The sequence below is a fragment of the Staurois parvus genome, unplaced genomic scaffold, assembly GCF_062004578.1.
Source record: "Staurois parvus isolate SC_StPar_1 unplaced genomic scaffold, SC_StPar_1.0 ptg003199l, whole genome shotgun sequence".
In the NCBI taxonomy this organism is placed as follows: Eukaryota; Metazoa; Chordata; class Amphibia; order Anura; family Ranidae; genus Staurois; species Staurois parvus.
Window position 1 is genome coordinate 33,932 of NW_028320995.1, and position 12,318 is coordinate 46,249.

General features: G+C 49.0%; 1 protein-coding gene across 1 annotated transcript; it reads right to left on the bottom strand.

Moving 5' to 3' along the window:
- Positions 1-1,557: 1,557 nt before the first annotated feature.
- LOC149428491 (vitamin K epoxide reductase complex subunit 1-like protein 1) lies at positions 1,558-6,396 on the bottom strand. The gene is made up of 3 exons (XM_089667338.1): positions 6,191-6,396; positions 4,516-4,625; positions 1,558-2,140 (listed from the first exon to the last, which is right to left on the bottom strand). Exons 1-3 carry the CDS (start codon positions 6,355-6,357, stop codon positions 1,908-1,910), a joined length of 510 nt encoding a protein of 169 aa, XP_089523464.1. The 5' UTR covers positions 6,358-6,396; the 3' UTR covers positions 1,558-1,907.
- Between the last annotated feature and the right edge of the window lie 5,922 nt (positions 6,397-12,318).

Genomic DNA, 12,318 nt, shown 5'->3' on the forward strand with positions numbered 1-12,318 from the left:
GTGTCAGCAGTGAGGTCCTCCTGGGTCTCCTCCCATATTTCTGTGTCAACAGTGGGGTCCTCCTGGGTCTGCTACCATATTTCTGTGTCAGCGGTGGGGTCCTCCTGGGTCTTTCACCATATTTCTGTGTCAGCAGTGGGGTCCTCCTGGGTCTCCTCCCATATTTCTGTGTCAGCAGTGAGGTCCTCCTGGGTCTCCTCCCATATTTCTGTGTCAGCAGTGGGGTCCTCCTGGGTCTGCTACCATATTTCTGTGTCAGCGGTGGGGTCCTCCTGGGTCTTTCACCATATTTCTGTGTCAGCAGTGAGGTCCTCCTGGGTCTCCTCCCATATTTCTGTGTCAGCAGTGGGGTCCTCCTGGGTCTCCCACCATATTTCTGTGTCAGCAGTGGGGCCCTCCTGGGTCTCCCACCATATTTTTGTGTCAGCAGTGGGGTCCTCCTGGGTCTCCTCCCATATTTCTGTGTCAGCAGTGAGGTCCTCCTGGGTCTCCTACCATATTTCTGTCAGCAGTCGGGTCCTCCTGGGTCTCCTACCATAGTGTCCCTTTTCATTCAGATGGTGACGTATAGTGCGAGCCGACACAGTTGCACCCTATGCCTGAAGGTCAGCATGAATTTGTATGGAAGTTGATGGAGGTTCTTTATCTACCATTCAGACAATCCCTCATTGCAATCTTTGATCGATTTATCTCTTTCATCCACGTCCAGGGAGATTAGCTACAGTGCCATGGGCTGGAAACTTCCTGACAATGTTGTGCACAGTGGACACAAGAAGTTTAAGATCTGTTAATTGATACAGGTAGGTTTAATTACAAATTACAGGACCAACACAAACTTGGAATGCAATTATTTCTTACAATTTTGGGAAGGTACAAATAATTTTGTCCACTCCATTTTTGGAGTTTTGCATGGAATGTGTCAGATTTGGCTTTTGGTTTCTCCACCTTTTTTGGGTCATACCAATACAAAGAACAGAAATAAACATGAGAATGCCGAAACATTTGTAATTGCAACAATTTTCATTCAAATGCAGGGTGCCAATATTTTTGGCCATGACTGTATATACGTGTGTGTATATATATATATATATATAATATATATATATATCTCCTATACCTGTTACCAAGTGGTAGTTTGCATAAAGAACAAGAAATTCCGTAGGTAGGAAAAGGCCCAAAAACTAGGTAAGGACTTCCAGAGTTAGCTCTGTAAGGGCGTGTTCAAACCAACAGACATGTTTCACGGTGCCATAACATGTACAACACTGGTGTGCATTGGCCAAGCAACCTTTGGTGCATCACAGTGCTTTTTTCCCCAACTTTATTTAAACGACACGTTACATTTGTTATAAAGCACTCTGTTACGATGGCAATGCACACCGATGTAGCACAATGGTCTGAACAGTCCCTATGCATGGCAAGGCTTTTTGCCTTTGCTTTTGGAACTGTGTTTGGCAACCCTGCCAATCAGTGCAAAATTTTGGGTGCGGTGACCCCTGTAATAAAAATCATTGTGTCAGACTTTTGTATTCTGATGTAGACAATGGAAGGAAGACATAATGTAAAACAACCAATTTATTGGAAGACAACGCAAGGCTCGGAATGGTCGAGGTACAGGATATCCATTTACTCTGAAGGCACCTAGCGGCAAAAATGATCCACAGACAAGTTTGCTCATTGGCTTCAATATTCCCAAAATTTCACCGTCATCCCTAGAAAGGTCCTTGTATCTGGCGGAACTTTTCAGATGGATCCGCTCTAGTCGTCCTGAACCATGATTAAACGGCTAAGAAACCTTTTAAAAAAAAAATTTGATTTCTATAAAAATTGTAATACTGTCAATTAAAAATTCCTGAGTGTGTCAATGCAGACATAATGCAGAAAGCCATCACGAAGGCCACGCCCCGTTAGTGCGTCTTGCGCTTGTTCTTTTTCTTCTTCTGAGGCTTGGCGGTGAGGTAGCGCAGTCGCACCGCGTTCAGCAGCAGCAGGGAGAAGTTTAGGACATATGTGGTGATGCAGATGACGCAGAAGTCCTCCAGGATGTAGAAGAGGATGTAGGCCAGGTAGAGGGAGCCTGCGATGGACACGAGTGATGTCACTAGGAGGGTGGCAGCCGCGGCCACTGAAGACACAAATCCTGAAGAGGGGAAAAAAAGTATTAGCAGCAAGCAACAGTAAAGGATCCTCTCTTGTATTGAACTCTCTGATTTCACTGCACACTGTGAGTTTCTCACAATGTGTATTAGAAGCTTAAGCAAGTCAAGTAGAGCCCACCTCATTTCCTGGCCGTAGGATTTCCAGCATCATTTATACATTCCTCCCCAGCTTGACTGTCCCTGGCCCGCCATGTTCATTCCTTGGATTTCAGATCTATCAATCATGGAGGCTCAGTATCAGCTGTGGGCGGTCTGCATGCAAATACAGCCTGCCTAGGAACACCCACTGCTCTACACTGACACCCACCCATCAAAGTTTTTTGATATTTTAACTCCTCCAGAGATATAATATTAATCCCCTGATGAAGCCACGTGACCAGTGGCGTAACGCGTAGGGGAGGGGCTTTGACGTCACGGCGCTCGATGGTACCATACGAACACCAGTGGGCAATTTTAGGATTTTCACCTGTGAAAAAGTTCTGGAGGACACATTTTGTGCACAAAGCGGTCTTAACAGAGTAAATGTGAGTGCATTACTTTTATTAATAAAAAACTGTTTTTAAAGGGTAATACAATATGATTTGATTTATTCCTCTATAATAACCACCCTGGAAGGGGAGCCCATCGGTTGAGTGGAGGAGGACCCCAAGCAGCAGGATACCATCCCATCCATACTTTGGCCCATTTAAATATATATATCTGGGCAAGAACAGGATGGGCTCTTGTAGACACTGACTGGGCAAGAACAGGATGGGCTCTTGTAGACACTGACTGGGCAAGAACAGGATGGGCTCTTGTAGACGCTGACTGGGCAAGAACAGGATGGGCTCTTGTAGACGCTGACTGGGCAAGAACAGGATGGGCTCTTGTAGACACTGACTGGGCAAGAACAAGATGGGCTCTTGTAGACGCTGACTGGCCAAGAACAGGATGGGCTCTTGTAGACACTGACTGGCCAAGAACAGGATGGGCTCTTGTAGACGCTGACTGGCCAAGAACAGGATGGGCTCTTGTAGACGCTGACTGGCCAAGAACTGGATGGGCTCTTGTACACGCTGACTGGCCAAGAACAGGATGGGCTCTTGTAGACGCTGACTGGCCAAGAACTGGATGGGCTCTTGTACACGCTGACTGGCCAAGAACAGGATGGGCTCTTGTAGACGCTGACTGGCCAAGAACAGGATGGGCTCTTGTAGACGCTGACTGGCCAAGAACAGGATGGGCTCTTGTAGACGCTGACTGGCCAAGAACAGGATGGGCTCTTGTAGATGCTGACTGGCCAAGAACAGGATGGGCTCTTGTAGACACTGACTGGCCAAGAACAGGATGGGCTCTTGTAGACACTGACTGGCCAAGAACAGGATGGGCTCTTGTAGATGCTGACTGGCCAAGAACAGGATGGGCTCTTGTAGATGCTGACTGGCCAAGAACAGAATGGGCCCTTGTAGACACTGACTGGGCAAGAACAAGATGGGCTCTGGTAGACATTGACTGGCCAAGAACAGGATGGGCTCTTGTAGACAATGACTGGCCAAGAACAGGATGGGCTCTTGTAGATGCTGACTGGCCAAGAACTGGATGGGCTCTTGCAGACGCTGACTGGCCAAGAACAGGATGGGCTCTTGTAGACGCTGACTGGCCAAAAACTGGATGGGCTCTTGTAGACGCTGACTGGCCAAGAACAGGATGGGCTCTTGTAGACACTGACTGGCCAAGAACAGGATGGGTTATTGTAGATGTTGATTGTCCAAGAACAGGATGGTTACCAAACATCTACACATTTCCTGGAGAATGGATTAGGTCCCTGTGCTACCTGTGTGGACATAAATGGTGGGGTAATGTCCTGACACTCATTAGAACTGAAGGAGTATTTTGGACAAACTACGAAACATCCTCAATATTACAAAACAAGTCCAGTTGAACGTGACCTACTCCCACTAGACAATGGACAGGATTGATTACCAACTGTCCCCAATTGTTTGCCAATTATTTGTTTCCTTTCAATGCAGCTCTAGGTACAAACAGAACAGATTGTGTATTTGTGGTTTAATGACGAAGGTTGTAGGATCTCGGTCTGGAGTCTCAATAAAGCTTTCCCATCTAGAATGTGGTGGTATAGGAGGATTATCTGATATATGAAACACAACTATTGATCCCGAGTTATACATGACAACGCCCTCCTGACTGTACTTATTAGAACACATTTTAGAGTGCAGTTTCCTTCTTGATGTCATGATCTACAGCTCAGGAGCAGGTAAGAAGCCTGGATGAAGGTTGGGTCAGGGAATGCCTGTAGCAACAAACGTGGAATAATGATTGGGCGCGCTGTGTTCTCATCGGATTCCCCAACACTCACCAAGCGCTATCTGCAGGATGTAGAATAAGATTCCAAACACGCTATTGGGCTGATTGAGGAGACTCTGTGCTCCCAAAATACCTTCAACCAATCCGAAGCCACGACCCCACCTGGAAGAGATGGTGAAAAGATTTTATATAAAGCCGACAATCATAGCACAAAATCATAAATTATTACACATCCTACAAATCCTCTACGGAGCGCACACCCGGCCCAGGGGTGGTCTCTACGGAAGGGCGCGTGCCTCAGGGGTGGTCTCTACGGAAGGGCGCGTGCCTCAGGGGTGGTCTCTACGGAAGGGCGCGCGCCTCAGGGGTGGTCTCTACGGAAGGGCGCGCGCCTCAGGGGTGGTCTCTACGGAAGGGCGCGCGCCTCAGGGGTGGTCTCTACGGAAGGGCGCGCGCCTCAGGGGTGGTCTCTACGGAAGGGCGCGCGCCTCAGGGGTGGTCTCTACGGAAGGGCGCGCGCCTCAGGGGTGGTCTCTACGGAAGGGCGCGTGCCTCAGGGGTGGTCTCTACGGAAGGGCGTGCCCATCCCATGGGTGAGCCCTGGTATGATCTCTATGGGTCGCGAAACCACCCCAGGGGTGGTCTCTATGGAGCTCATGGATCTCCATATAGTACAGATCACACACACACTGACCTGGAGGTGATCCCTATACATAGAGTACACTGATCTCCATACACTGACCTGGAGGTGATCCCCAAACAATTATCCCTATACACCGACCTGGAGGTGATCCCTATACACTGACCTGGAGGTGATCCCTATACCCTGATCCCTATACACCAACCTGGAGGTGATCCCTATACACCGACCTGGAGGTGATCCCTATACACCGATCTGGAGGTGATCCCTATACACCGATCTGGAGGTGATCCCTATACACCGATCCCTATACCCTGACCTGGAGGTGATCCCCAAACAATTATCCTTATACACCGACCTGGAGGTGATCCCTATACCCTGACCTGGAGGTGATCCCCAAACAATTATCCCTATACACCGACCTGGAGGTGATCCCTATACACTGACCTGGAGGTGATCCCTATACACCGACCTGGAGGTGATCCCTATACACCGATCTGGAGGTGATCCCTATACCCCGACCTGGAGGTGATCCCTATACCCCGACCTGGAGGTGATCCCTATACACCGATCCCTATACATTGACCTGGAGGTGATCCCTATACACCAACCTGGAGGTGATCCCTATACCCTGATCCCTATACACCGACCTGGAGGTGATCCCTATACACCGATCCCTATACCCCGATCCCTATACATCGACCTGGAGGTGATCCCTATACACTGACCTGGAGGTGATCCCTATACCCCGATCCCTATACACCGACCTGGAGGTGATCCCTATACACCGATCCCTATACACCGACCTGGAGGTGATCCCTATACACCGACCTGGAGGTGATCCCTATACACCGACCTGGAGGTGATCCCAATACACCGACCTGGAGGTGATCCCTATACACTGATTCCTATACACCAACCTGGAGGTGATCCCCATACCCCGATCCCTATACACCAACCTGGAGGTGATCCCTATACCCCGATCCCTATACACAGACCTGGAGGTGATCCCTATACACAGACCTGGAGGTGATCCCTATACACTGATTCCTATACACCGACCTGGAGGTGATCCCTATACACAGACCTGGAGGTGAAGACCTTGGAGCAGCTGATGTCGGGGTTGATGTCACACAGGGCGGTGTACTCCGGGTCTCTCTCCCGGGAAGTCTCCACATGGTAGGCGTACACCGACAGCCCGATCCCGGTCACACACAGCGCTGCCCTCACCGCCCGCTCCCAGCCCGGCTCCATCCTCCTCCGATCACCGCTGACGTGTCCCGCCTGTCCGGCCCCGCCCACCTACTACATAACTGGAGGAGGAGGAGGAAGAGGCGGGGACAAGGGAGGAGCGCAGAGACCGTGTGTGCAAGTTTCACCTACAGGGGGCGGGGCCGATCCGACACTACATTGTATCCATGACAGGGGGCGGGGCAGAGACTGCAGCCAATCCATTGTCTCCGTCCCTGGATGCGGCGAGCACTGCAGACGATACAGAGAATCACATTCATACAATGTATCCGTACAGAGGGAGGAGAACAATGAGGGAGGAGAACAATGAGGGAGGAGAACAATGGGGGAGGAGAACAATGGGGGAGGAGTACAATGAGGGAGGAGAACAATGTATGTCTCGCAGACAGGGGCAGACTGACAACTCATGGAGCCCCCGGGCAATAGGGGATCATGGGGCCCCTGTGTCCTTGCCCAAACTCAAAAAAGCCTATGAAAAAGGTACCGGGGACATCTCATGGGGCCCCCTACTGACCCCGGGCCCTCGAGCAATGCCTGAGTTTCCAAATGGTCAGTCCGCCCCGGTCCAGACTAATCAGGAACGTGTCAGTAAGATCGGTCAGTGAAGCCGTACACATTGTCCTGACCATTCCCAGATCTCTTCATATTATCTTTCAGGGATTCTTCCATCAAACTGCCACCCTAGAGCTGCCCATACACTGTACAATCTCCCATAGCTCTGCTCTATAGTACGAGGACCCGCCTGGTGTGATTCATAGTTAATGGTGGATCTATAGGAGATTGTACAATCAGATTGTATAGATCAGGGGGAGGCAACCTTAACCTCTTTGCGCCGGTGCCTCCAGGCCCTTTAAGCGTTTCAGAAGCCAGGAGGCTGGCGGGGTTTTAGGGTCATGTGACCGCCGGCACGGTGGTCACATGATCGGAAAAGGTCCCGATCGAAAGCGGAGATCGGGACCTTTCTGTAAGTCGCGGCCATACGTGCTGGGAGCGCTCAGGACACGGGCTCTCAGCACATATGTATTTTCTAATTGCACGCAAATATGCGGCCGCTCGGCGTCAAGGGGTTAAAGAGGTGGAGATCTGCCTGAGCACCACGGGAGAAATCCGAGATCTCCGGGCGCAGAGTCGCCTCCTTACACCGGATTTAAACCTCTAATTACCTCTAACTACCGTGTCACCAGGGCCGTGGATAAGGGGGTACCACCAGTCCTGCTGTATGGGGCCCAGGCAGCTGGGTGAGGTGGATGTGGGCAGGGAGGGCATTCGGCGCGGCAGAGGGGTGATTACTGGAACCGATCCCCTGTACGGCTCTCTCTGCAGCAGCTGAACGTTGCCTTCTTCTCCTCTCCCTCCCACTGGCTTTCAGCTGCTGCAGAGAGAGCCGTACAGGGGATCGGTTCCAGTAGTTCCCCCCCCACCACACCCATCACCCTCCCTGTGCACCATACATTTCCCCCTGCTGTCCAGGCCCCCCCTGTGTGCCCCCCATCGTGCTGCCAGCTTCCCTCTTCTTCCTACCGGCAGCTGCCAGCACACAATAGGGTTCTTCAGGATGGAGAGTGGGGGAAGGATCCGGTAAATATGTCACATTTACCAGACTCCTCTTTTCTGGAATGAACACAATGAGTGATCAGTACCAATCACTGTGTTCATAACTGACATAGTAAACTGTTTTTTTGGGGGGCTGTCAGGTTGGCTGTATGGGGCCCCCATGGTTTCTAGCAACAGCTCTGCGTGTCACAATCACCTGCAGTGCATGTCAGTCATGAGTTTAAAGCGATTCTAAAGGGTCTTTTTTTGTCATAAAATAACAGACATGTCTATACATACCTGCTCTCTGTAGTGGTTTTACACAGAGCATCCCGGATTTTCCTCAGGTGCCCCCACAGCAAGCAGCCTGCTATGGGGGCACCAGCTGCTCCTTTTGTCCATTCACACGTGGAGCCATGACTCGGCCCCACCCCCTCTTTCCTCATTGGCTGACTGCTGCACACAGGTTTTTGTACCTACATGCATAGAATACATGTAAAAACCTTCATCCTTTACAAGCACTTTAAATCAGGTGATTTGGAGGACACATATCACCTCCTCTCCGCCTGTCATACACAGCTTGACAGGTGGAGTCGCATTGAAGTCGCATGATTTCAAGGTCAGATGTCATTCAGACTTGAGGTGCGACTTGCAAGACACAGATGTCTATCCAAATTGCACCTGAAGTAGTGCATGGACTCATTTAGAAATCATTTCCGTCCTCTCACATCTGAGCAGCCCTTGTGGTTATTCACACATGCGGGCGTATACACAGTGGTATATGACAGCCCACTCCCTCCCTTCTCCTTCATGCTCACTAACCAGCTAAACACAATGGGGGGTGTGTGTGTGTGGGATATTACATCTTGATTGACAGAGGCTTTACCTCCCTGTTCTTCTAACACGCAGGCTGGAGGGGTGTGACGCCATATTATTGCCAAAAAATAATAAAGATTTGATTGTATATTTTTATGATGATTTTAAACATTTTACTGATATATTTTTTTTACTCTGTGTTCCAAAGGCTGTTTTTTTATTTTTAATATGTGACCAGCAGCTGAGGACTAGAAGCTCCTCCTGCCAGTTTCTCTGCAGACAGAGCTGGGTCATGTGACAGCTGTCTATTGATTAGGAAAAAAATACTACAATGCTATCATATATGTCCAGAAATAGAGGGCAGAATGTGAACTAATCTGTGTTTTGTATCACTTTAAGTAGTCAGTTATAAAGAGGAAGAAAATGTCAGGACAAACACTGGGAGTACAGCATTCCACATTGAGAGGTCCCCAGTTCCTCCAGTCCCCAATCCAAGCCCCCCTGCATGACCTCAACCTTATTTGTAGTGTTTTTGAAAAGAAAAAAATTAAATATTTGAAAAGAATGTGGAGGGAAATCTCAGTACATAAGTGTTCAGCTGCAGAATGAGAGGTCCCTGGCTCATACCTGGGCTCCTCCTTGGGAGGCCCCAACCTGTAGGGTGTCTGCAGCAAAACTGGTAGCTTTTGAACAGCATACTCAAAATGAATGTACCAAAATATAGGGGTATAAAAGCCAAAGAATAAAACAGAACATCTGGAAAAAGAATGGGAATAGAACTCAATGGAAGAACGTTACTGCGGGTGATCGCTATAGACCCAGGTGCTCCCTGGAAGGCATCAGCCTTGTTTGCTTCTACCAGGAATGGTTATAACCTATGACCAGGGCAGCCATCAGAAAGTGCAGCCATGTTACAAAGAATTTGGGTGATCAGACCGTTACATTAGTTTTAGAGGACCATGATCCTTCAACATGCTGGACTAGCATCCATTCAATGGTACATACACAGCTTTAGGCCTGCCCCAACCCCCCCCCCCCCCCTGGGCCTGACCACCAACATTCCCCAAGGCCTGCCCACAGGCTGTTCCACTGAATCAGCGCACTGTCCTCCTCCTCCTCCTCCAGTGCCATCTCTCCATCACATGTCCTACTCTTAGTTTCATCTCCCCATCCAATGTCCTCTTCCTCCTCCAGTCACATCTCCCCGCCCAGTCTCATCTCCTCCATCTTATGTCCTCCTTCTCCAGTCCCATCTCTCCATCACGTCCTCCTCTTAGTTTCATCTCCCCATCCCATGTCCTCTTCCTCCTCCATTGTATGCCCTCTTCCTTCGTCCCATGTCCCCCACTCCAGTTTCATCTCCTCCATCCCATGTCCTCCCCCTCTCCCAGTCCCATGTCCTCCTCCCTCAGACCCATCTCCTGGAGGGGGCAGCAGGACAGGAGAGGGGCAGTGGGACAAAAGGGGGTGGGGGGGAGTACAACAGGTGGGAGCAGTGGGACAGGAGGGGGGCAATGTCACTCAGATTACACACACCTTGGGAAGCACCAGTCCTCCCAGATGTCACCTGTCCGGCACCTCCAGATGGTGTCAGTGAAGAGGACCTAGTGCCAAGAGGGGTAACTAAGCCTGCGTCCCATCTCCACCAGGCAGCAGCTGCAACAAACAGTGGGGGGTTCCTCCACCATGATCTCTTCTTCTTCCTCCCCATAGGACCCTCCACCAGTGACCCCTGGCCTGACCGATCTTGGCGCACACTGCCGTTGCAGACCAAGCCTGACAGCAGGCCCACAGGCCTGTTCCCTACACACACTTGGGATCCTCCCACCACTCCACCCTCGGCATCCTGGCAGGCCCACTCTGACAACAGCTGCCCCTCATTAATGGCGGCCCTGGTTGGGGCCTGGGCCCCCTATATGTGCATGGGCTGTCCCCCTCCTGATGGTGGCCCTGACCATGACAAAACCTATGACATTCAAACCTCAGTCTGCAAATGTATTTGAAGTATGAATGTTATCACAGAAAAAGGAAAAAATGTATGGAATAGCCCAGTGGTGGACCATTTGCAGATCAAGAGGTGCCTACTGGAAGACATTGGTCATGTTTGTGTCTGGAACAAAAGGTCACAACCTCCAATTTTGGAGAAGCAAACGTTTTTGAAAGTAGAGTGTTATTAAAGAAAAAGAAAGAATAAAAGTAAAAAATGAAAAGTGTGGGTGGGGATGTATCTCAGTGTCAGAGCAACTGACTAAAGATCGAAGGTCCACCAAGAGGTCCACATTCCTAATTCTGGTGCAAGACATTGTAGGGGCCATGGTTGTGTTGGAAGCGAGGCTTCAAATGTTTGGCAAAAAAAAATAAATCTGAACTTAACATATAAGCTGGTTGAATTGTTCATTGTATTTAAAATATACATTTCTTTGATTTAATGTACATTTCACTGATAATTCCTGTAAGAAACAAACAAAAAAAAAGAAAAAATAATTTCACAAAAAACTCCACAAGATAAATAAATATAAATTTTATTAACAATAACTGGAGACATTGCAGTGTCAGAAACAGGAGCACCACTGTATTTCGAGTCCTGGTTTACACTTGCGGCTAGTAAAAATAGGCAGCTGAGCCACAATTTTACTGCACTGCATGTGTCTGTAGTATACAGTTCTCTGTCATGTGGCCTTGCAGATCCAGATAAGGAGTTCCTTCCACCTTAGGTACTTCCATAGGCGTCCCAGCTGTTGACACTATGGGGTCTATTTATTAAGGGCTCATTCACACTATGTGTGGTGACAGACGAGTTACGGTCACCACACACAGTGTAAGTTTTGTACACATAAAATAAAGGTCTCTACAAAACAAACAAAAAAAAAAAAAAAAGAAAAAAAAAAAAAAAAGGAGCCATGTGATGTGCTGAATCGTGCACCACACTGCCCCCTACTGCAGCTGACAACGGAGAGCTGACAAAGTGAATTCACCCTAAAAACAAAACAAAAAAAAAACCCGAACACCTGAGTGTTTGCGCAGTCATTGCAAATAATCCATGTAATGTATCTGCGTATTTTCTATGATGAACAGCTCCATCTAGTGTTCATTATGCAGTACTTCAGGTTGTGGTAGTTCAAGAAAATACAGCATCATGGCCACTAGTTGGAGCTGATGCTCACAGGAAATGCACATATTGGACACATTGAAGAGATTATTCACCACAGATGTGCGAATGCTTTTCATAAAAAGACCCCCAAGGTTTCCAGCTGGGTGGAGCAGTTCCTCCAACTTGAATGCATATACAGCATTATAGGCACATGGAGAAGTTAGGAAAAGCTTTTGTCCAAGTTCGCTGGTGTGCCAGGAGGTTCAGCGCACCTTGGTCATAGGATATCGAAGGGGACCTGTCACTCATACATGATAAAAGTAGTATGAAGCAGTGGTCAACTTTGTAATTCTCTTCCTCTTCAGGGCCTTCAGCTGCATCTGATAAGTTTGTGGTGACTCTGACCGTGCCTTCCTGACACCTTCCATGTCCAGTGTGTGTGAATGACAGGTACTCATGCGTGTTCCAAGAGCAGATAAACCCACAAAGGTGCGGGGTCACTGGTGTGAGCGGTAATGCCGTGA

What these genes read in the sequence shown, in the direction of transcription:
- LOC149428491 (XM_089667338.1), bottom strand. Translation starts at nt 6,357, where the DNA reads ATGGAGCCGGGCTGGGAGCGGGCGGTGAGGGCAGCGCTGTGTGTGACC. An exon ending in TCCAAGGTCTTCACCTCCAG is followed by an intron (nt 4,626 to 6,190) that starts GTCTGTGTATAG and finishes CATCTCTTCCAG; the next exon opens with GTGGGGTCGTGGCTTCGGAT. An exon ending in CATCCTGCAGATAGCGCTTG is followed by an intron (nt 2,141 to 4,515) that starts GTGAGTGTTGGG and finishes TCCCCTCTTCAG; the next exon opens with GATTTGTGTCTTCAGTGGCC.